This window comes from Haliotis cracherodii, unplaced genomic scaffold, assembly GCF_022045235.1.
Source record: "Haliotis cracherodii isolate W230 unplaced genomic scaffold, xgHalCrac1.p SCAF_30, whole genome shotgun sequence".
NCBI lineage: Eukaryota > Metazoa > Mollusca > Gastropoda > Lepetellida > Haliotidae > Haliotis > Haliotis cracherodii.
In genome coordinates, this window is record NW_027266287.1 from 2,933,897 (window position 1) to 2,961,205 (window position 27,309).

The following is a 27,309-nucleotide window of genomic DNA, read 5'->3' on the forward strand; positions in this document are numbered from 1 at the left end:
AGAGATAATCTCTGAAAGTCAGATAGTCAGCATGTTAGATTAGCAACATTGTGTAGATATTGTTTAATAAAGACTGGCCACTAATAGATGCTTCTCTTGGTTGTTTTAAGGTAAGATATGTTCACTTCATGTATATTGTATGTTCTTAAACTATATTCCTATTTTCTATTGCATTCTATATTCTCAGTTGTTTGAATATAATCAACATTATAAATTAGGCAATAATGATTAAGGTAACCAGTAAAGTTAGTATTATAGTTAGGTTGGATCATGTAACACGAAAAACAATCTAACAATATAGTGTATATTAAAATAGTATAAAATATAATATGATAACGTTTTTAGACATTGGTTCAGCAAATTTATATTCCTCATAACCAGGCTCGTGGAAGCAAAGTAATTCCTGTGCATCTGTTGTCAATTGTATATTTTATTGAATGTTTGCAATTGAAGTGTATATGTATGTAAATGAATGCATCTTTAAATGATTACTCTGTGTGTTCCATTCAAATGATTCAAACTACCCTTGATGTAATTAGTGTTAAAACAATGTACTTATTGAGCGAGGCAACTATACTGTACACGCAAAACCCGTGAGCACACATAACACTTGTTGTTTAATTCAGTTGCTCATGTATTGCTATAATTTCAGTATTATTAAGCTCTATTTATTTCTACGTTGTACACATTCAATGACATGCCGTCGGGCATATGACTTTTGTTATTAACGGTAGTTTAGATATAAAACGTGGCCATATTATTTAATTAGCAGGTTGAAATCTTATTAATATTTGTATATTCTTATAATTCGGTTTAAGTTGTATTCTTTAAGGTTGTATTGAAGTAAAGCTCATCTTTGTGTTGCACATAAACATTAAAAAGATTATGTAAGATTATTTTAGTAATGGGTGAGATATTTATTAATATTTGAATATTCTTATTATTTGGTTTAAGTTGTATTCTGTAAGGTTGTATTGAAGTAAAGCTCATCTTTACGTTTCGCATAAACATTAAAAGATCATGTAAGATTATTTTAGTAATGGGTGTGATATTTATTAATATTTGTATATTCTTATTATTCGGTTTACGTTGTATTCTGTAAAGTGTATTGGACTAAAGCTTATTATTACATTCTTCATAAACATCTAAAGATCATGTAAGACTATTTCATTAATAGGTAAGATATTTATTATGTATGTGTATTCATATTATTCGTTTAGGTTATCTTCTGCTAGGTATATTAAAGTAACGCGGATCATTACGCTCTTCATAAATAGAAAAGATCATGTAAGATTATTTTAGTTATTGGTAACACATATGCATGTAGTATGTGTCTTACCGAAGAGTTATCCTGTTTATCTAAAATACATTGTGCTTAATTGCGCTATATCACGGGTATTATATTTTCAACCAATTGTAAAGTGTCTTCGTTTCATTGTTAAGTGCATTTGTTTATTGTATGATATATTGTAAGATTTATACTGTAACTGTGAATTCATAATTTTCGGAATACTTCAATTGTCTTAGGTTGTACTTTGTTTATGTTTTATTGTGATATGTAAATGACTGTTGAGACACACGGAATAAAGACTGGCCACTAATAGATGCTCCTCTTGGTTGTTTTAAGGTGTGCGGTCCCTTGCTAATTCCCCGACAGCTAATTCTAGGAATTATAATTAGCCTTGACCAAACATAAACCTTTAAAGGTGATTATAGGTCACAAGGTTTATTATACTAACATTCAGTTTCACGAATCTTTGCCCAGCGAAAGCCAACTACGTTTGTGGTCCGATCAGTCGAGCAAAAACATGATTCTCGTGTTAGACGATCTCATGATGGACATATGTACCAGTAAACTCATGTTAAACGTGTACACCACCTTGTCGCATCATCTGGGTATTACCGTAATCAATCTGCTACAGTCCGTCTACCCTAAAGGTCCCTGTTCACGGACGGTGAGCGTGAATACGCATATGTTCGTCTTGATGAGCAATCCCCGTTCCGCTCATGAATACAAGATTTTGGCCTCGCAAATATTTCCAGGTCAAAGCAAGTATTTTTCGGAATCTTACAAGGATGCCGTGGAAGGGAGGAAATACGGTTATTTAGTCGTGGACGCCTCGCCGTACAGTGACCCGGAATACGGACGCTTACGCACCGGGATCTTACCCGGCGAACTTTGCACCCTCTATTTTCCCAAATAAAAAGCGATAAACACGCTTCAATCGAGTCAGTCTTACAGCAGCCGCGTTATGAGCAAGGTCTACTTTTGGACCATCGTGTGTAACCCGCCACCCTCTACCTTGTCCGTAAGAGCTACCCCGCACCAGACCGAAGAGATCACCTTAAAAGAGAGCCCTACGTGGTTTTCATCGAAGGAAGCGTGCATCACATCTCTTAAAGAAGCTTGGCGGATTGGAGTGGACCAACCCGATTCATACGGCGGGCCTGTAGGTTATACGTACAAAAAGGTTCGCTTCACACCATGAGCGAGTGTATTCGAGATAACGTGGATTTTCTCCACGTACTGAGTCGGTCTAACCCTGTACAGCGTAAAACATTACTGTCTCATCTGTCAAAAAAACAGTTTAAGGCCATCATCACGCTGTTACATAACATTATCATCGGACACATTACCGTGACGGATCGCGAGAAAAAGACCTTGTACCGGTACAGAAAGATCATTCGGTTACTAGCCAGCAAACGTGAAGGATACAGAGCTAAAAGGGAGCTGCTGGTTTCTTTTCACTTTATATTACCACCTTGTGTGAGAGCGCTCGACAGGTATTTCGCACCTGAACATGACGAAACCCATGATACTGTTATCTCGCGAGACGTACCATCGCCTGATCCAACCTCCTCCGAAGATGGAAGCCAACCGCCCTCCAGTCCTGAAACCCCCACCAGCCCCTATGCCACAACAGCAGCAGACTCCAGACAACACTACAACTGATGAACCACCGGCTGAGCGGGATACGTCCATCCACGATAATATCACCTCGCCACACAACAAACTAACAGGAGGGTGTACATCAACGATGACAGCAGTGGACACGCCTGCACACCCGCCTAGTGTTTTAAATCAACTGTTACAAGATGTTCGGTCGGATAAGCTTAAGGGGAAATTGGTGTCCCTGTGGCAATATCTCAACCAACAAAAAGCTCTCGGTCGCATCAATTGGAATACTAATCTCGAATTGATAAACAAACATGGACATACTATCAACCATTCCAATGTCATCGAGTTCATTCGACAGTTAGTGTTACAGAAAAATCATTACAATCTTGATGATGAATTTCAAACTTTCCTTCGACTACTAAAACTACTGCCTGCATCACAGACCTTTTTCACACAAGTAGGAAAAGGTCAGCAAAAGCGAAAATTAGCTACTATGAACAAAACAAAAAACATGTTTGTTCAAAGCAAAGTGAAATATGGTGTTCCTGGAACAAGGAAAGCAAAGCTTTTGGAAACCTTTTAGTAACAATGTTACTGAAGTTGTTGGAATGTAAATATATGTAATATTGGTTAGGTATTATGAGATGTTACTGTAAAGCAACAACTTTCTGAATAAAAGTTAAGGAATTATTCATTTGTATGTTATATATGTATGTATGTTATATGTATGTATGTATGTATGTATGTATGTATGTATGTATGTATGTATGTATGTATGTATGTATGTATGTATGTATGTATGTATGTATGTATGTATGTATGTATGTCGGATGATCTTGTACGAGTCGTTGTATTATCATTTACGAATTATCTCCCTTGGACCATACCTTCAAGATTATGTTCAGTACAAACTAGGAAAAATCAAGTCATTTTCCCGCAAGTTCAGTTTTTACACCTGTCCAAGCTGAACAACATCATGATGATATGAAACATCAGAAATTTAAACATTTAGAAAAAATAGGACATAATACTGACAGAACATTAAAGAATTTTTATTCGAATCACAGCTCCTTTTATACAAAAGTATTTCTTAAAAATCACCTTTGAGGAAAACAAAAACAAATTATCACATCCCTGATGAGTTCAAAAACTTGTTCATATCACATAATATATATATATATATATATATATATATATATATATATATATATATATATATATGGAAAAAAAAAAGAAGGTTTTCAATCGTAGCTCTAGGACTTGAACGGTCAGCAGCATCTCGATTGTACATAAATATAAAATCACATCCATGATCATGAAAAAACAAATTATCACATCCCTGATGAGTTCAAAACTTGTTCATATCACATGATATATTTATATGGAAAAAAAAAGAAAAAAAAAGGTTTTCAATCGTAGCTCTAGGACTTGAACGGTCAGCAGCATCTCGATTATACATAAATATAAAATCACATCCATGATGATGAAAAACAAAACAATTATCACATCCCTGATGAGTTCAAAAACTTGTTCATATCACATGATATATATGGAAAAAACAAAAAGGTTTTCAATCGTAGCACCACAACATCAATGGTCAGCACCATCTCAATTATACTAGTAAGTAGTATCAATAAAGTTCTTTTAGTTATCAAGTGAACTTGTTCATATCACATGATATATAGGGAAAAAACAAAAAGGTTTTCAATCGTAGCACCACAACATCAATGGTCAGCACCATCTCAATTATACTAGTAAGTAGTATCAATAAAGTTCTTTTAGTTATCAAGTGAACTTGTTCATATCACATGATATATATGGAAAAAACAAAAAGGTTTTCAATCGTAGCACCACAACATCAATGGTCAGCACCATCTCAATTATACTAGTAAGTAGTATCAATAAAGTTCTTTTAGTTATCAAGTGAAATTCTCCTTGTCTGATATCTTGTCAGATATCTCAGTGGGGTACGTACTGGGGGAGTTGTGGTTTCCTTGATTGGAGTTGCGGTTTCGTTCATTGGAGTTGTTGTCAAGCATTGTGCTGTAGGGACTGGAGAAGCAGTTGCTGGTAACTGGGTAACAGGTGTCCGCTGAGGTGATGGGGGAGGTGATGGTGATGGTGGTGTTGGTGGTGGTGGCATATGCGGAGATAGTGGTGGTGATGGGATTTCGAAAGGTGATGGGGGGTGCAGATCATCATCAACATCATCATCATCATCAACAACAGTAGTGTTAAGCGAAGGTGTGCGGGATCCGTTTACACATCTCAACAGTCGTGTAATACAGTGTCGTATTATCAGTTTAAGCACTTGCAGCAGGAAAACTAATGTCATCATGATCAACACACCAACTAATTCCTGTTGAATGACTGAAAAACCAACAGACAAAACAAAAATCTTACTTTAAGGAATGTGCTAAAGGCTTATGATGATTAATGATAAATAATACATTACATATCTGTCAATGGTATAGAACAATCTTTATATATCTTATTTTCAAATTGACTATGAAAGTTTCTATGATTAGTAACACAAATGTTACCTTTTCTTGATTTGAAGAAACAAAATAGAGCAAACAATATGGAAATTATGATTACAAAGATGAAAATAGGGAGTAGGACTTTTAGTAACATACTGGAATTGGAAGATGAGATAAGATCATCCTGTGCAGTAGCTGCTGGTGTCACAGTAGTCCGTGGCATTGACGATGTCATGATGGTGGTGGTGGTGGTGAGTGTGTCGGTACTAGACCACAATGTCATTGACGATGTGAGCGCAGCATCCGTGGCGGTAGTGGCGTCAGCAGTGGTGGGGGTTGTCATTGACGATGTGAGCGCAGCATCCGTGACGGAAGTGGTGAAAGCAGTGGTGGGGGTTGTCATTGTCGTCGTCCTCAATGATGGCGATGGAGTGATGTCTGTTCAATAAGATAAACAATTCTAAGTATACCTTTTGTTTTCATTGTTGTATCGCAAGAACACACACACACACACACACACACACACACACACACACACACACACACACACAGAGAGTTACCTACACGGTACTACCTTTAGATTAGTTTGAGAAAATCGTTTCAATCTTCAAGTGAGAAGGCTTTCATTAATAAAATTATTATCATGTGTTGCACATCTATTTATAATATAAAATTTAGTTCAATCGTGAAAAATCGCCCCCTCTGATTGTCATCAGATCCGGGAACAGGTTTCCTTGAATCGCTAGTTCATCGCCCCTCCCCAGCTCAATGCGGACGATACCCACGAAAGGCTTTCCGTTCATGTGTATGTATTTGACATTTGTCCTCTTGCATGATACGATCAATCTGGCACCGTTTGTTTTACTTGTACGTATATCCAATTCGGGTTTCTCTGTAAGTACAGAGCCGAGGGAGAACCAAACTATTAACAAACACTTAAGCTGCATCATGACCATCTCCCTGTCGCATCCCGCGCTCGCTCACATGTGACTGATCGGCTTAAGATAAGCATGCGCAGAAGAGGCTTGCAGAACTCCGCATACAACTTTTTCATGATATTTACCCTAAGCGAACCCTATGCGGAGATGCTGACAATTAGTTTTCAACTGCTAATATAAGACAATTTTCATCTGTTCCGTTCGAATGTGATGACATTGTCTGGAAATATGTAATGAAAATCGATGATTGATGATTTTTACATGAATATGATTCGCTTCAGTTCGATGCAATAATTACTACAAGGTTAAGAAATTCAAAACAACTTTTATTACACATCTAACTATGAAATATCACATGCGTTTCATTACAGAAGATACTATGTACAACTGCATAATAATATATTATATATCTATCCACCTCAGAAGAATCTATGTAGAACTGTATAATAATATATTATATATCTCTCCATCATAGAAATCTAATCATTCGTGTCTATCAAGGTTACCATAATTATGTGAATGATATGATAAATATAGCCACTGACCCTATCCAATGTCTTCCGTGATAATACATTGATCAATTATCTTTGCTTTGAGGATAATGTGATATCAGTCCATTATTATTTGCAAAGTGACAGTCCATTTCTTTTGTCTCTCGTCAGTTAAATAATTTTGACGAACCCACGTTTCGTCCTCGTGGAAAGGTAACGGATCATAGCCGGTATGAACGATTCCATATTCAACCATATGTTGCTTTGCTTTTCGAAAAAGATCCTCGTGTGTCAGAGTTTTCATGACCTCATCGAAGTACCACGTGACCTCGGAGCTATAGCTCTTAGGATATAGACACGTGTGTTGTCGCTGCGAGGGATGGCTGATTTCACATCCGGGACATGGACAGTTAGTTTCTTTAATTCTTATCTCTATACCATCGCGCAGTGCCGCGACATAGTAACCATCGAGGATATGTTCAAACTCCAGCCTCTGTTTCTCAATCTTCATTTCCTTGGGGAGCGGCGACACAAAGTTGTAACTCCCGAGCTGTATGCGATACGGTCCCTCTGAGACCTGGAACTGCGTCGATTTAACTAACTCCAAAGCAATTGACAGAGCCAACATTTCATCGCTATAATATCGCTCATCCTCATGGACTGTGCGTCCTCGTCGATCCGTGATGATGAAATGATATTTCGTCGATGACATCGTTGAGCTGTTGCAGTTCATGGCGGCGCTGTTGTTAATATCCAAAAACAAAAAACAAACAAAAATATATTAAAAAAAATAAAAAAAATAACAAAACAAAACAATACGCATTACATATTCATTCCTATATGTGTTTAAAATGTAGTGTTATAAACGACATTTGCCTTTATTTCAATTCACTGTTTCCATAGCGATATGTTATTCTATTAATTCATTCATTACTTTCCTTTATCTATTAGTTGTTTTGTTAACGAAACGAGTATAATCTGTTAACCTGATATAGGTAAGATGTACATCCATCGAATACATGTATACACGTGTCTTCGTGTAGGCATGCTTCTTGCAGTTTTCCAGCTTGACTAGTAGTCATCCGCCTGTCTGCGACTCGTCATACAGGGGATAGTGCGCGTGCTTTAAACACGATAAACCATTGACAAGGAGAGATTTGGATCGTCTTACTCGGGAGCAATGTAACCATAGGGCAAGGATGTTACCCCGTCATCGAGTATGTACCTTTTATTGTCTAAAGGAGACAACGCCACTTTCCTAACCTTCACTGTGTACAATGTGTTGTGAAAAGACCTGATTTGTTGAAAAGTAGCCCAAAACTGTTTTCTATCAAACACACATTGTTTTAACATCTCATGACGTAGGTGTTTTTTCACCCAGGTACGCTGTACACCCTTAGCACGTTTCTCCTCTAACAGTACAGTACTCTTTTCTCCTTCCTCGCTCTCGACCTCCTGCTTTACTACAAAACTGTAGCATTTACTTTTCAATCCTACAAATTCGATGATAATATTATGTGCGGTTTCTGATTTCATAAGACCCGGCTCTTTATGTCTTTCTTTACTGTACAGCGGATGAGTCTTTGGAAAATTGGATGTGTCAAACAATTCCATGTGATAGCTCATAAACAGATAAGGCTCAAGGAGGGGTTTTTCGGGCGGAGCGCTCACGGCGAATAAGAGCGAATCTGTATCAGACATACACAGTTTCACCCGACTACCGTACTGTCTAACCAAAACGTCATACCAGAAAGAATAGATTCTTCTCTTGGCATGTTCCAGTATACAGAAACCCACGGCGATGGGTTTGTTTAATGCAACTGAGGTGCGTTCCATTTCTACCGAAGTCAACTGTTCGGAGAAAATATTGAGACGTTTGAAATTGCACTTGGCAGTACATTTCGTCAGTATGTTAGCATCGGTCACCAAACGAATGTCCTTATACTTTCTACAGTTTTCAATCTGTTTTCCATAACACGCATTGCTCAAAAGTTTGTAAAAATCTTTCGATGCGCTGTCGCTAGCCATTTTACGTTTGTGCGTGTTGATATCGATATAAGGTTTCATCCATGCATCCTGAGCGAATCTGACTACGGCGTGAATATGTTTCACTCGCATTCCCAGTCTCAAGTAACACTTCAACGTTTCGAAATGAACAATGTAGTTGTTTTTGTCGTAAAGCGTGCAAAACAATTTTTCCCGCTCGATTTAGTTTTAGATAGACCTAATTCTTTTAAAATCTCTTCACAGTACGGTGAAAATTCGTTCGATGGTATGTCTCTATGCATTGGCGCAGGAGGGAATGAAGCGAAGAAGTCGTGTAAATGCGGAGGAATTGTCAGATCGCATTCTATCGCATAGCCATAGTCTCCGTCATAAGGGACAGACATCCAGTCAATGCTGTCAAACACGTCACGCTCTAAGAACTCAAACTTCCCCACGCGCAAGGGCTCTGTCATACAAGTAGCGTACAGGCTATTGACGTCGTAGTACAACAAATAACCCGTCTCTTTTGTAGGGTCGTACTCGTCCCCCATGTACACGTTGTTACTTTTGAAATAACGATGGCTGATGAAACTACATCCACCCCTGATACCCCTCTCAAAATACCCGTACAAATCGGGGTGTGTTAAGAGACGTAACTGAACACCAGTGAGCTTGAGGCAGCTCATGTTCGAGAAACCGGGCAGACTCACAAAATGAAACGGCTCGAGACCGTAGTCCTTCATACACATAGATCGAAACATTTGCATGACGTCGCATAACAACAAGGTGTCTACCGTCACGTACAATTTCACAAAATCATTCATCGATTTCATGTCAAACGTATGCCAAAGTTGTTGTACAAAGTCATAATCTGTATCCGAAATTCCTTCCTCACTCAGCGAAGAATAAAACTCATCTTTGGACGGTAAACATGTCTCACCCAATACCTCAAAACTGCTCAGATATTCATAACAGAAAGGTAATTTTCTCGTCAAGAGGTGTACATGGTGAGGATACTGTTCATTTAAATGTTGAAAGTGCTCAATGCCTTTGTCTTTCAAGTTTTTAGTTAACTTGTCTAGGGAAGCATTCAAAAATTTATAAGAATCCAAGAACACGAGGTTGTCGACGCTGAAACTTAAAAAATTTTCAGTATTGTGACCAATACAATTTAATTCTCTGTCCAAAAAGGCTTCAACAGCCTGTAACAACAGATGTGTGTCGTACTTTTCTGCATTGTGTAGCACACAAACGACCCTCTTTCGTTGTTGATAATTGAGATTACAGTCAAAATGCGCTAACCCTCTGACCCGACCTGTTAAATGATCGTGGTCCACGACCGGCGATGACAATTCGAACCCCTCTCCGCATAACCAACAGACATCATCTATGTTTATCTCTATGCCATCATCGCGAGAGATGATGGGGTCAACTGGATTTGCATAAATTTCGTCTTGGATCCAATCGTGAGCCTCTAAAATACTCGTCATAAAATGAATACCGGCATCGGGACCGGTATACACTTGCAAGGGTTGACAATAGTCTTGTACACGACTAATCAGTTTGTAAGCATAGGCACAGGGAACGTGAGTTTGGAGACGATTAGAATCCGGATCGTCTTGCGGTTCGAGTACAGATTCGAAATCGGCATAAAAAATGAAATCGCATTCTTGTTCGTAGGATTTCTGTCTCAAACCGTATTCGAGCAGATCGCCATCATCATCTTCACTCGGCATTGTGATTCTCTGCGTTTTTTGATTACAATAGGAAGCATGTTTTTCGAAGGCCGACTGTTTTGTAAAAGACCAAAGACATCGTCGACACACTTCACTGTTTCTTTGCGTAATAGATGTTTTCACCAAACTCGCCAAGTTGGTAATTAAACAGAAATGACTCTTTCCTATATCCGTTAGTAGCAAGAGATCGATACATCGTTCGCGAGGAACATCATCCTGTTGTTTACTAATGAGAGCAGGATAAATGTAACCTGGAGTAACGTTACCGCGTTTATCAACCATCGGTTCTTCATACCCATATACATTAATGGATACATTGTTTTGACTTTCAAATTTAGAAACTTTTTTTAAGGTCATGGGAAAGGAGATACCGTTAATATTAAACTTATCGATGTGGGGCAAGTAATGGATTTCACGTTCGCGATGAGACTCTGGCGGAGCGGGGAAAAAGTGAGCTATCACCGAATACAGAAAACACAGATCATCGCTGTTGTCTATGTTCAGTATTGATTTCTTATGTCGTTTCAATTCCGTGGGTAGATTGATGAACGATGAGCCGCGAAAGGGTCTGAACCGAGTTACGGTTAGTTTGACGTTGAGAACTCTTTCAAAGTTTAGATTTGAACTCTCTCCCTCATAGTTATCTATACGTCGTAATAATGTATTGACGTGCTGGTGATATTGTTCGATCAAACTGTCACCCTCCGTACCAACCACCATCGGCGAATGAAAAAAAGGTTCCGTGTGATTCACTTGTCCATCGTCTGCTAGTTTTGAAAACTGAACGTGTAGACACAGCCCCCATTTAACAGATTTTTTTTCGTCCATTTCCCTTCTTACCACATCAATAACTCTCTCTTGTGTGGACGCTAAATACAATAAAGGGTCACTACCCTCATTAATACCGTTTGGTGTGAAGTTAAATACCCTAGCCTCACCATCAAATGCTTGACGCGCGCACCCGTGAGGTATGCTATTTTGTCTCGTGTTAGATTGTGTAACTGGTGTCTTCGTTTGCCGGCGTCCTTTAGCACGACCGCTGCCCAAAATTCCACCCCATACCGACCTACTGTTCCTGGCGGGGCCTTTCCCTTTGCCGGAGAATGAACCGTGCTGCCGACGTTTGTGATAAGCTAGTTTGTACTTACTGCTACAGGAGAAATTGCATTGTTGACAGAAAAAAAGAGATGGGTGATGACGTCGCACATGCCATTTTAAGTAATTTAGATTGGTGTATTGTTTTCCACACTTTTCACAACTGAACAGTTGATGAACTTGACAATATTTTAGGTGTTTTCGCAAAGCCGAGAAAGTGTTACTTTGCATTCCACACTTGCGACATTTTAACGTTTCTCTATGACATCTAAGAATGTGTTTTTGTGAATTGTCTTTTCTGGTACACACAACGTCGCAGTGATTGCAAGGAAATTGCTCGGGTTCTTGTTCAAAACAACTCTTTTGATGACGATATAAGTTTACTTTAGATGCGTATGATTTCTGACATAATACACAAACATAGACCGGACACGTTGTGTAGGATGACATACTATCTATTCTCTCCTTGTACAATGTCTATGTGTTACCCGTTACGCTACCCATATAAATATATCTGTAAGAGTAAACATAAGGTTGTTAAACATACGTATGCACTCGCTCAGTATCGCATAGCTATAGAATCATATATATATATATACCGCACTTACGTATTTTAAAATGAAATCTTAACTCACTTACCAATTCGTTCAAAGTCGGCGAAGAAGTTTCAAACAAGGTAGATCTGTGCGTGTGAGGACCAAAGTCAGAGGTTGTATTCAACTATAAGCAGCGGGCTCAAAGTGTCCTTCCAAATTTCCGTTGCTGACTTTTATACTTAACCGTATAATACGAGTGATTGGTTAACTTAATGAATACGTTTACGACTACAAACATTGTGAGACATCATCGACGAATCACTGGTTCCCGATGTCATCCTAGGTAACACCTACTTTTTTATGATTGATAGATGATGTGAAAACATACATCGTCAATTCATTTTTGTTTTGTTTGTGTTTTTTTGTTGTTTGTTTATTTCGGTTTGATTCAGTTAACTGGACGCCACACTATCTATACACTATAATGTACTAGTGTTTATGTTACAACTCTATTGATTTTAATATTGATATCGACACGATATGACTGAACTAATGCCTGTGCACTAATAATACTCCCATTCACTCACTGTTGAAGTATGAATGGATTTGATATCTTTATATTAACCTGATGAAAGTATTCGAATGAACGAAACAAAAACAAAAAGTTACTTGCGGTAAAAGTGTATTTCTTATTTTATTTTTTAATATGGCCTCTGTTTTAAAATTCATTAATAACCTTTTTATGATGAGCAATGCATTTTTCACCATGGCAGTATTGTTTTCATATACGTAAATGTGTAGCGTGAGAATACAATTTTCTCTGTCACTATCCGGACGATTTTCGAGTGTAACTTAAACGTCCATAAGTAACCTAAAGGTCTAGATAAAAAACAGGGTTCGACTGTCACGAAATCTTTTACGTTTCATAACTTCATCTGACAAACAGGATAAATTTGCTAGGTGGTGGGACGAGACTGTCACAATGTTCTTCAACTTTGACTAGAATACCATAAAATACAATAGGAACGTACTAGTGGAACCCCATCTTGAGTATTTTAAAAAGATAAGCACTGTTATATTTGAAACTTTACACACAATGCGAGCAATAGCGTCCTAACTCGAACCCACTTCTCGGTTGTTGTAGACAATAAGAAGACATATATAACCACGAAACATTTAGTATATCCAAACTTATACCACCTGCAACTGAACAAAAAAAACTATGAAATGAAAAGAAAATGTTAAATCATCTTGCGTGGGAACGTGAGGATTTTCTGCTGGAACTTTCCTGCATGGATTGTAAAGATTTCTGCTAGAACTTTCCAAAACTATCGTGGATTGGTTACTTCCGAGTATCCAATGAAATGTGTTACCTTTATTTCATGACTTAATTTCAATTATTTTATATGCACAAGGTATTATACACGAAAACTGTCAATCACTACTCGGTATAAGGTAGATAAAAAGGGACAGACATCGGTGACGGACGTCAGTTTTTTAGCTGACAACCACTCTGCCTTCCAACCAGCTCTTCAGCAAACACCAAGCCAGCCAGCCAGCCAGACACAACCCGGTCTTCAACTGCTGCCTGCCTACCTGCCTGCCTGCCTGCCTACCTGCCTGCCTGCCTACCTACCTACCTACCTACCTACCTACCTACCTACCTACCTACTTACCAGCATCAACAATTTGACTACCGAACATGGCCACGAAAAAGGTTAGCAAACGTATAAGCTACTGGTATAACAGTACCGTCGATGTCAGTTTGGATTCAGCATCGTCTAAACCCTTCATCCACATTAAAAAAAGAAATTTGAAAGGAGAGAAGAGTATAAGCTTATCAACGGACGCGTTTAAGGCACTTGTGAATAAACAGGAGCAGATTCTAGAAGCTGCTGAAGATGTAGAGATGACTGCCCGTTGCGACTCGGAGGTGGATCACAGCAGCCGTTTCCATGAAAGACCCGGTAAGGCTGGAATTATTTACTTGTTTTCATCTATCTGTGTATGATTTACGTTTGTATTATGTGAAGCACAAGTTAAACTAATTAGTTGATCAAACATATGTTCTAGTATGATTTAAAATGTTTGTATTAATACTGTTACATTAACAAGGAATTTGATCTTGTATATATTCAGTTATTCCCGTTATCCAACAGAACTGGTGTATACATATTTCATTTAAAACTTCTTAATGTTGTTCTACATTCCATTTTTTTTAGATACGATATTCAGACCGTCATCGCCTCCAGGCCCTCCCCCTCCTCTCATCTCCGAGAGCGATACCATCTTTACCAACGATGAAGGATTGCATGTACGGCCACGATATAGGCCCTACACCACGCCCTACCCTGGTGTAGGATTCAACAACGACGACTTTGCCAAACGTCATCATAACCATGATCATCATCCTTTGAGACGACCCCATCCTCTTCACTCGTACCATACAGCTGGGTACAACGACGGTGCTGGATACAACGACGGTGCTGACTACCGCAGTTCGGGCTACAACAGCTCGGGCTATAACGGTTCGGGCTACGCTTCTGGATATACCCCGATGATCAACAACCAGCCACCTCTTCTCAAGCCTGAGCTTCAAGCCCAGTACCTGCCTCAGCCCCATCCTCAGGCCATGCCCCAGCCCCAACCTCACCCCCAGCCTCAGCCTCAGCCCAAGCCACAGCCCCAGCCCCATCCACAACAAAGCAGCCCAAATGATCCTGAAATGGTATGAAAATACCAGCTGAGCTGCATTAGGCTGAGTGCCCACTCCTCGTATAAAGTGCGTATTGTAATAAAAGTTTTTAACCAACGCTAAATCTTCTGCTATTTATTTATTATACTCAGATACGTATGATCGATAAAGGGATACTGTTCCCTTCAACCCAATGGCCGCAGTTTGGCAGTGTCTTACAAAACCGTACGTTTACTGACACTTCTACCATAGTAGAAAGGAGCGTGTGTCTTGAAATTGATGCTGTACATATAATTACTCCGTTTACACAAAAAACATTGATACCGGTTATATGTATCTACTAAACACATTGCCTTTTAAATGGCCTTTCAATACACCGGGGCACTAGAGCCCGGCACGCGAGCCAGACAGGCACCGCGCACACATTTATACACTGCTAACCGCCTTACTGCCGACAGAGACCATATAATAGATATAATTATATGGTCTCTGCTGCCGAGAACTCGCGACAGGTACCCGTGTTTCACAAAGAATAAAAACTCATAACAGACAAATCAACATTTGTATTGACCATCAAACTATGCTTGAAATAATGAGATGCGGTATGCGGTTCATCCCCATCGTCTAACTTCTTCAATTTCAGGAAGACACTTACAACAACCATCCTTAGTCTCAAAAACCAGCAGACGACTGTCCAAAAGCAGACGCACTTTTTTCTTATTCGCATCTAACCCGTTGAAGTCGGGGGGGGGGGGGGGGGACCGGTAGCAGACGACGACAGGGAAACCGCTAGCAGACGACGAGCTCCTGTGTCAACACTTCACTCCACTTGTATCAATACCATCCTTTGTCCCCATTGTTACCACATCTTTAGGGGGGATTCAACGGTCTAACGCACATTAAAGTACCCCCCTCCATTGTCCACTCGCTCGCGCTTCATCGCTTTCCTTTGAAATTGGGAGGCAAACGCTATTGTTGTCATGAACTACTAACTTTTCCTCTACTCAGGGGTAACAATACCGCATTGAGCATGCCCCTGAGTGCTGTGTAAATTTGTTTAAAAAAGGCAACATGACAAATCCTTTGTGGGCACGTGAATTTAGCATATTAGTGTATTCAACTTGCATCCTATTTAACAAAACGGTTATTACCGAAGACTTAAAGAAAAAACTGAACGTAACAAACACTGTCACATGTCTTACATCAGTGAGGGCACGGGTGGCCCAGTAGTACAAGGCGCCGCGATTCGCTGTGCAGAGTTGCGTCCCTTGGACTCGCCAGAAACCTATGATTGTGGGTTCGAATCCCGGTTCGCCCCAATTATGTTCCTAGGTTTGTCAGCACCATGCCCGTGCTCGTGGGTTTCACCGAAGTGGTAAACGTCTGAGACTTCGGGCTTTCCTCCCACATTAAGCTGACACGCCGTGATATAACTGGAATACTGTTAAAAGCGGCGTAAAACCCAACTCACTCACTCACTCTTACATCAGTTGGCCCCAAAGCGTGGATCGATGCTCATGATGTCAACCACTGGATTGTCTGGTCCAGATTATTTACAGGCCGCCGTCATATAGCTGGAATATTGCTGAGTGTGGCGTTAAACAACAAACAAATAAACACGAGTCTGACATCCAATGTACAACCTGGAGAGACCCATGAAGATCCGGGTTAGAATTATAGATCTTCAGCAACCCACGCTTGCAGTAAAAGGCGACTATGCTTGTCGTAAGAGGCGACTAACGGGATCGGGTGGTCAGGCTCGCTGACTTGGTTGATGCATGTTATCGTATCCCAATAGTGTGGATCGATGCTCATGATGTCAATCAATGGATTGTCTGGTCCAGACTCGATAGTTTACAGACCGCCGTCATATAACTGGGACATTGCTGAGTGCGGCGTTAAACAACAAACAGACAAATAGTAGAGGATGACTAGACAAGTTGTAATAGTTCACTAGATCAAAACTCTAGTAAGTACATAACAACATAACGAAGGGTTACCATCACCAACAACATGAAATCGTTTGTAATCCTGGTCATACTGGCCCAAAACGAGTCTCTAGTATAACCTTTGACCCGACCCCATGAACGAGATCAGCTGGTTGACATCCTCGGATCTCCTGTCATCCGTATACTATATATCCCTCTGTTTATATTTCGTACAAATGACGGTTACATTTTAGAAAACATTTGTCAATGGTTACTAGGAGCTCAATTTTAATTTCGAAATCGATTAAATTATAGCGTCACAGATTATGTTTAATGTGATCGTCACGTTAACGAGTGAACATGGAATTCCGTTCCAATTTGGTTCAGAAGTGTCGGGGCGGTCGGGTAGCCTAGTGGTTAAAGCGTTCGCTCGTCCCGCCGTAGACCCGGGTTCGATTCCCGACATGGGTACAATGTGTGAAGCCCATTTCTGGTGTCCCTGCCGTGATATTGCCGGAATAGTGCTAAAAGCGGCGTACAATCATACTCACTCACTCACTCACTCAGAAGTGTCGAGTGAATGCCTTTTGATTATAATGTTTGATTTTCTAGAGCCGATGACACAAAACAACGAAACAAGTTGCAGATATTCGCGGCGACGAAGACACAAGGAAAGGCGTGATGGTATTGAGCCTGTTTACCATAAGGTGGCAGACCCTGGTTGCAGCGTGACCCCTCACAACAGAACGAACAATAGCTCTCGAACTCTTTATCGGGGTTGCTGCAAGCGTCCTGGTTGTTCTCCTCGTAGACGTAGCATATCTGAAATGACACAGTGTGATGCACAGCATATTTATACAGAGAAAGCATCCCCACACGCCCGAGATACTGGAGTAACGTTGTGTTCTGTATACGTACAATGTAACTATATCGTGGCCAAATATATTTCAGTTGTGCAAAATGTGTTATACCATAACATTTGGCAGGGTATTAGATACTGATTTTCCGATCTGTATTTCTGAATCAGGGGAAATAAGTTTGTTCCAAGATGGCATCTTCCCGAGGCAAGAGAGTTAACTGACCTTAAAAGTCCAGTTTCCACCCTTGCCGAACTAGGCTGGAGTTCCTGGGCTCGATCGTAGCGCCACCAGTGGCTATTACCAGATATGTCCCCACTAAGCCTCTCCTATTGACCAATCAGATTCAACCTCTCGTATCACTTGCATTTGCCCAGTCAAGACGATCTGATCGATAATCAAGAGCTATATTGTGATCAAACGAGTATTACATCGCGAAGTGCATCAAATCACGTGAGCACCTTGATAATCGATAATCAAAGTCTATGTTGTGATAAAACGGGTCTTACATCGCGCAATGCGTGAGCACCTTGATTAAAAACATGAAAAGATATAGAAAATATTTGTTGATAACGAGTTAGCGGTGCACATGCTTTGCAAATCCTGCGGTCGACCGAAATCTGCATGACACTTTACGAACCGGATTTCGACTTCGGTGCGCGATGTTGATTGGACTATGCATAGACTCGTTAGTCCAGCCAAACTGTAACTCCATAATACCAGCCTAGTTCGGCAAGTTAACTCACTTGCCTCACTTGCCACAAAGCTCAAATACTGTTCGACGCGGCGTTAAAGCAAACTCACTCACTCAGCATTAAGGTGAAGTGCTAACTGTACCTGCATTGGTGCGCATCTCTTGCTAATAACGATCCCAGAGTCAGAAAACCTCATTTGCGTCAGACATCGGTTCTGTAAATAAAAACCCAGAAACATGACACCCCACCAGGGCATTTAATAAAATGTTGGTACATAGTCAATAAAAATATAAAAAATAAGATGATAAATATCACCATGGAACCACATCACAACATTCATACTGAATACAAGATACAAACACTTGAATAAATGGTTCAAAGGTCCAAATGATGTTATATGGTTGTCGGCTTTCAGATCAACTTTTCGAGACATCGTTACTGGGATGTTCAGTGCACTCTCATATGTCCAACTGTGTATACAGATACAACCCCATCACCAACATCGAGAGTGGCCTCCAACAACTGGCTAAAAACGGCAATGTCGACTACCTCCGCCGTCAAATTAAAGACACCTAAAGAAAGCCGCCCAAACCACGTCAAAACCTCACCACCCAAGAGAAACATGTCATCACTGAATTTTGGAAAAATAACACCATCACCATAACAAAGGCTGATGGTGGTAATGTAGCTGTCGTCATGGCCACCCAAGGTTTTCTTCAGATCGTCAACAACACCCAATCCCCTTATGTAAGAGCAACAGACAATATCCACACGAACCCGCCTGGAGCCAGAATACTCGTCGGCTCCAGCATCCTCCAGCCTCTTAGCTCCCACAGGCAAATGTGACAAGTCCCACATCAGCGATTCCTTCTCTTTCATCAACCAGCAAATCTCACAGATACCGTGACCAGCTATGACGTCATCGATTTCTTCAGCAACATCCCTCTTCAAGAAACCCTTGACATCCTCTGCAAAAGGCTCCAGGATTATCGACCTAGACACCAACCTTGCCTCAAGTCTCTTTTGACACCTCATGACAATACCTACAAGCAAATCCATGGTCTGCCCATGGGTTCCAATCTGTCACTACTCATCACTGAAATCTTCCGAAGGATCAGCCCTCACCAAAGCTCCTTTGTAACCACTCTGTTGGTACCGGGAAGTAGATGACACATTTACCATCCCAGCCCACCAGAACAACCCCCTATAGATCTCCTTAAACATCTCAAGTCCTGAACCAGAGAATGAAGTTTACAACGGAGACAGATATCAATCAACACCTCCCTACCGTGACGTCTCCCTCCAAACTAGACAAGATGGACTAAGAACATGAGTTTACCGCAAGTCAGCACATGCAGACTGGTACATCTACTTCTGCCACCACCACATAAAACAAGCTAGCATCACCACCCTCGCCCAATCCGTGAAGATTCTGTTTGCCATCCTGATGCCATCAGCAACCAACAGGTACCATGTCCACTTAGTCTCTCACCATAAATAAGCCACTCCGAGCTAAGACCCACACCGGCCCCATCGCCCATCAGAATCACCATGCCAAGGCCGTCTTAGTCATCACATTTCCAGTCTGGTCAAGAACAAAGCCAGCATAGATGTCCCTGTTTCCAGCGACAAGAACATCAAGACCCATCTATGGACCAATGGCAGAGGCATCAGCAACACAAGTCCCAACCCCAAGGGATGTGCATACCAAATGCCCTGCAGGTGTAACCACCATACATTGCAGAAGCCCTCAGTGCCCTCAACACCAGACCCAAAAGAACATCCGATCAAAGTACAAAAACGAGACCAGAATTCCGCTAGAATCAACATACCGTCATGACCGAGGCTAACAAATGCACCAAAGGTCACTACTAGAGGCAATTGGCATTAAGAGATACCAGTCAGCCATGTATCATATATAAACTATTAACAAACACATCACTGCCCACCTTGACTATCATGTATCATATATAAACTATTAACAAACACATCACTGCCCACCTTGACTATCATGTATCATATATAAACTATTAACAAACACATCTCTGCCCACCTTGACTATCATGTATCATATATAAACTATTAACAATCACATCTCGGCCTACCTTGACTATCATGTATCATATATAAACTATTAACAATCACATCTCGGCCTACCTTGACTATCATGTATCATATATAAACTATTATACAAACACATCACTGCCCACCTTGAGTATCATGTATCATATAAACTATTAACAAACACATCGCTGCCCACCTTGACTATCATGTATCATATATAAACTATTAACACATACATCACTGCCCACCTTGACTATCATGTATCATATATAAACTATTGACAAACACATTACTGCCCACCTTGACTATCGTGTGTCATATATAAACTATTAACAAACACATCTCGGCCTACCTTGACTATCGTGTGTCATATATAAGCTATTAACAAACACATCTCTGCCCACCTTGACTATCATGTATCATATATAAACTATTAACAATCACATCTCTGCCCACCTTGACTATCGTGTGTCATATATAAACTATTAACAATCACATCTCGGCCTACCTTGACTATTATGTATCATATATAAACTATTATACAAACACATCACTGCCCACCTTGAGTATCATGTATCATATAAACTATTAACAAACACATCACTGCCCACCTTGACTATCATGTATCATATATAAACTATTAACACATACATCACTGCCCACCTTGACTATCATGTATCATATATAAACTATTGACAAACACATTACTGCCCACCTTGACTATCGTGTGTCATATATAAACTATTAACAAACACATCTCGGCCTACCTTGACTATCGTGTGTCATATATAAGCTATTAACAAACACATCTCTGCCCACCTTGACTATCATGTATCATATATAAACTATTAACAATCACATCTCGGCCTACCTTGACTATTATGTATCATATATAAACTATTATACAAACACATCACTGCCCACCTTGAGTATCATGTATCATATAAACTATTAACAAACACATCGCTGCCCACCTTGACTATCATGTATCATATATAAACTATTAACACATACATCACTGCCCACCTTGACTATCATGTATCATATATAAACTATTGACAAACACATTACTGCCCACCTTGACTATCGTGTGTCATATATAAACTATTATACAAACACATCACTGCCCACCTTGAGTATCATGTATCATATAAACTATTAACAAACACACCGCTGCCCACCTTGACTATCATGTATCATATATAAACTATTATACAAACACATCACTGCCCACCTTGAGTATCATGTATCATATAAACTATTAACAAACACATCGCTGCCCACCTTGACTATCATGTATCATATATAAACTATTAACACATACATCACTGCCCACCTTGACTATCATGTATCATATATAAACTATTGACAAACACATTACTGCCCACCTTGACTATCGTGTGTCATTTATAAACTATTAACAAACACATCTCGGCCTACCTTGACTATCGTGTGTCATATATAAGCTATTAACAAACACATCTCCGCCCACCTTGACTATCATGCATCATATATAAACTATTAACAAACACATCTCGGCCTACCTTGACTATCGTGTGTCATATATAAACTATTAACAAACACATCACTGCCCACTTTGACTATCATGCATCAGATATAAACTATTAACAAACACATCCGGTGTCCATCCAGTAGAAGAGGAACTAAGGTTACAACACAAATTTGTTATACAATGCCTTGAACAATCTAGATGCTGGATCTGATTCAGTGGGTATACGATAACTGTATTTCACATATTTCATGCTATTGAGGAGGTGAGGTGAAATCGGGTTTAACGTCGCGTCGAAGATCATTGCACTTATATAGCGACGTGCATGCACGTGTGTGTGTTTGTGTGGCTGCTTGTACTAGACCAGACTGATGCCGATTTATAGTGCTAGCTCACTGAGATACCATGCCGCAGTTTCACGTGAATACCCCACTCAGACACAGTATACTGACTCCGAGCCGACTAGTCCTTGTTTTAGCCCCTTAATGCCGAGCGCCAGACAGGGTAACAACAAGTACCATCTTTTAACGTCTTTTGGTATGACGCGCCCGGGATCAAACCCCGGACCTTCCGCTCTCCGGGCGGACGCTCTACCACTAGGCCACGGAGGCGGTCTTTTCATAGGAGAATATTTCGGTGACAAGAGCGTGTTTTCTGTTCGCCCATTCATAGCTTAGGTAGCTATAGATTGCAAATCAGAGAATGAAAAGCCAGCCGTCAGCTGGTGTATCAAACCAATATACTTGACCAGATTCTGATTAAGACACTGTAGGACCTGGTCTATACTACTCAAAATTTGATAAGGATCGTAGATATTTTTCTTAATAAAAAAACAAAATAACTGCATAACTGGCAATATTGTGTTCAAGTGAAATAAAAAACGTCTCCAACACACGTGCACGTGCATTTCATGCCATGGGAAATGCGTTTCACATCACAGTTCATGCTTTTGCTACCATTGCACGATTTCCAATCAGGCAACGGTGTCTGATTCATTCTGAAACTGTAAACTCAATTGAGTGTTTACACTACGTTTATCTACGCAATGCCCCCTCAACGTGTAAGGCGTCGCCTGACGACAGAACAACTGGGCAGATGTATTGGAATGCTTGATGCTGGCTATTCACAACGTGACGTTGCCAATGCACTAAACGTCAGCCAGAGCGTTGTAAGCAGGGCCTGGTCCCGACAGCAAAATTTTGGTACAGCAGCACACCGACATGGGGGTGGTCGTCAGAGGTCGACAACCCAACGCCAAGATCATTTTGTGGCTCTTCAGGCACGACGTCATCCCTTCTGGACAGCAACCAGCCTACGTAACGACCTCCTGAACGCCTCGGGGGTGAATGTGTCCACTCAGACGATACGGAATCGTCTTCACAATGCAGGTCTCTACTCGAGAAGGGCATGTGTCCGAATCCCCCTGACTGTTCGACACCGGCGGGAGCGATTGGAATGGGCTGAAGATCATGTCACTTGGACACGGAACGATTGGGTTCCAGTTCTGTTCACCGATGAGTCCAGGTATTGTTTGGACTTTACAGACAGGAGGCAGCGGGTGTGGCGACGACAACGTGAACGTTTCCATGATGCCAACATCTGTGAACATGACCGTTATGGTGGTGGTTCCATCATGGTCTGGGGTGGAATCAACAGAGATGGAAGGACAGATCTTCATGTCCTGGAGAGAGGAACAATGACGGGGGTGAGGTACCGGGATGAGATCCTCGAGGTGTACGTCAGACCCTACGCTGGTGCTGTTGGCCCTGAGTTCATCCTGATGGATGATAACGCCCGTCCTCATCGCGCCAGGGTGGTTGAGCAGTACCTTGAGCAGGAGACAATTGTCCGCATGGATTGGCCAGCGCGCTCGCCGGACTTGAACCCGATTGAGCATGTCTGGAACATGCTGCAGGTTGCCCTTTCACGCCGTAGAGCACAACCCACGACTTTGGCAGAGCTCGGACATGCCCTCGTGGAAGAGTGGAACAACCTTCCCATTGGGAACATCCGGGTGCTTATTGACAGCATATCTCGACGTTGTCAGGCCGTCATTGATGCAAGGGGAGGTCATACTCGATATTGACACTTCATCGACTAAGTGTAATGATGGACTATCCCTCATAACTGTGTAATTCTTTCTCTTGTTTGCTGTTAACATTTTCTAATGAAATGCCTTTTGGTGTTTGCAGATTTCAAACATTCCATATTGATGCAAGTTCATGCCGTTCATGAATTTTCATTCATAACATGATTAAACACGTTTCTAAGTCAGAGTCATGTCTTTTGTTATATTTGTGGTAACTTACACACATATCATCTAGTGATCCTTATCAAATTTTGAGTAGTACACACACACACACACACACACACACGCACGCACGCGCACACACACACACACACACACGCACGCGCGCACGCACGCACGCACACACACACACTCACAACAATACTCTGTTTCTGATCAATGCTATGATTGTTCATACCAGGACTATCACCAAGTCAGCCAAATGGGAACTGTACATATACTTGCTAAATATGGCCTTCATCTTCCCTCATTTTAAAACTGTTTCACCAGGGGCACGTGCCAAGGACGCAGGGGCGATTCATACAGTGTTCTGACAGATGAGTACAAAGTTCTTGAATCATATGTCTTTTTAACCACGGATATCACGATATGGTTGTGTACACATTTCAGGTGCAAAGGTTCGTTGTATGTAGGCCATGTCTGGGCCACGCCGCGTGTCTGGGGTTGGCGTTATATATTTAACTACGAAGGTCCATTCGGACCTCTTATCGTTGACCTGGCTTGTTCGAGGCTTCTTGAACTAACCAGAATCTATTCCCTCAAAGGTACTTTCATACGCAAAGGGTGGATTGTTATGGCCATGTCTAAACGTAAAGTATGCACATGTGTCTGGGGAGTCCTACCTGACTAGGGAGACGTGTGGCTTGAGAGGCCCTACCTGACTAGGGAGGCGTGTCTAGGGAGTCCTACCTGACTAGGGAGACGTGTCTAGGGAGTCCTATCTGACAAGGAGACATGTGTCTAGGGAGTCATACCTGACAAAGGAGACATGTAACGAGTGAGTCCTACCTGACAAGGAGACATGTAGCGAGGGAGTCCTACCTGACAAGGAGACATGTAGCGAGGGAGTCCTACCTGACAAGGAGACATGTAGCGAGGGAGTCCTATCTGACAAGGAGATATGTAGCGAGGGATTCCTACCTGACAAGGAGACATGTGTCTAGGGAGTCGTACCTGACAAAGGAGGCATGTAGCGAGGGAGTCCTATCTGACAAGGAGACATGTAGCGAGGAAGTCCTATCTGACAAGGAGACATGTGTCTAGGGAGTCCTACCTGAAAAGGAGACATGTGTCTAGGGAGTCCTACCTGACAAAGGAGACATGTGTCTAGGGAGTCCTACCTGACAAAGGAGACATGTGTCTAGGGAGTCCTACCTGACAAGGAGACATGTGTCTAGGGAGTCCTACCTGACAAAGGAGACATGTGTCTAGGGAGTCCTACCTGACAAAGGAGACATGTGTCTAGGGAGTCCTACCTGACAAGGAGACATGTGTCTAGGGAGTCCTACCTGACAAGGAGACATGTAGCGAGGGAGTCCTACCTGACAAGGAGACATGTGTCCAGGGAGTCATACCTGACAAGGGAGACATGTGTCTAGGGAGTCCTACCTGACAAGGAGACATGTGTCTAGGGAGTCCTACCTGAAAAGGAGACATGTGTCTAGGGAGTCCTACCTGACAAGGAGACATGTAGCGAGGGATTCCTACCTGACAAAGAGACATGTAGCGAGGGAGTCCTATCTGACAAAAAGACATGTGTCTAGGGAGTCCTACCTGACAAGGAGACATGTGTCTAGGGAGTCCTACCTGATAAGGAGACATGTGTCTAGGGAGTCCTACCTGACAAGGGAGACATGTAGCGAGGGAGTCCTACCTGACAAGGGAAACATGTAGCGAGGGAGTCCTACCTGACACGGAGACATGTAGCGAGGGAGTCCTACCTGAGAAGGGAGACATGTAGCGAGGGAGTCCTACCTGACAAAAAGACATGTAGCGAGGGAGTCCTATATGGCAAGGGAGACATGTAGCGAGGGAGTCCTACCTGAGAAGGGAGACATGTAGCGAGAGAGTCCTACCTGACACGGAGACATGTAGCGAGGGAGTCCTATATGGCAAGGGAGACATGTAGCGAGGGAGTCCTACCTGACAAAAAGACATGTAGCGAGGGAGTCCTATATGGCAAGGGAGACATGTAGCGAGGGAGTCCTACCTGAGAAGGGAGACATGTAGCGAGGGAGTCCTACCTGACAAGGAGACATGTAGCGAGGGAGTCCTACCTGACAAGGAGACATGTGTCTAGGGAGTCCTTCCTGACAAGGGAAACATGTAGAGAGGGAGTCCTACCTGACAAGGAGACATGTAGCGAGGGAGTCCTACCTGACAAGGAGACATGTGTCTAGGGAGTCAAACCTGACAAGGAGACATGTAACGAGTGAGTCCTATCTGACAAAGGAGACATGTAGCGAGGGAGTCCTACCTGACAAGGAGACATGTAGCGTGGGAGTCCTACCTGACAAGGAGACATGTAGCGAGGGAGTCCTTCCCGACAAAGGAGACATGTGTCTAGGGAGTCAAACCTGACAAGGGAAACACGTAGCGAGGGAGTCCTATCTGACAAAGGAGACATGTAGCGAGGGAGTCCTATCTGACAAAGGAGACATGTATCTAGGGAGTCCTACCTGACAAAAAGACATGTAGCAAGGGAGTCCTACCTGACACGGAGACATGTAGCGAGGGAGTCCTATATGGCAAGGGAGACATGTAGCGAGGGAGTCCTACCTGACAAGGGAAACATGTAGCGAGGGAGTCCTACCTGACACGGAGACATGTAGCGAGGGAGTCCTACCTGAGAAGGGAGACATGTAGCGAGGGAGTCCTACCTGACAAGGAGACATGTAGCGAGGGAGTCCTACCTGACAAGGAGACATGTGTCTAGGGAGTCCTTCCTGACAAGGGAAACATGTAGAGAGGGAGTCCTACCTGACAAGGAGACATGTAGCGAGGGAGTCCTACCTGACAAGGAGACATGTGTCTAGGGAGTCAAACCTGACAAGGAGACATGTAACGAGTGAGTCCTATCTGACAAAGGAGACATGTAGCGAGGGAGTCCTACCTGACAAGGAGACATGTAGCGTGGGAGTCCTACCTGACAAGGAGACATGTAGCGAGGGAGTCCTTCCCGACAAAGGAGACATGTGTCTAGGGAGTCAAACCTGACAAGGGAAACACGTAGCGAGGGAGTCCTATCTGACAAAGGAGACATGTAGCGAGGGAGTCCTATCTGACAAAGGAGACATGTGTCTAGGGAGTC

The 27,309-nt window shown here is 41.8% G+C and overlaps 1 protein-coding gene and 2 pseudogenes across 1 annotated transcript; all 3 read right to left on the bottom strand.

Moving 5' to 3' along the window:
• LOC139476965 (uncharacterized) overlaps window positions 1–27,309 on the bottom strand; it is a 51,406-nt pseudogene that overhangs the window by 21,952 nt on the left and 2,145 nt on the right.
• On the bottom strand, window positions 4,812–6,335 carry LOC139477024 (uncharacterized; annotated as a pseudogene).
• On the bottom strand, window positions 6,927–7,829 carry LOC139477045 (uncharacterized). Its single transcript, XM_071259606.1, has 2 exons — window positions 7,795–7,829; window positions 6,927–7,548 (listed from the first exon to the last, which is right to left on the bottom strand). Exons 1-2 carry the CDS (start codon window positions 7,827–7,829, stop codon window positions 6,927–6,929), a joined length of 657 nt encoding a protein of 218 aa, XP_071115707.1.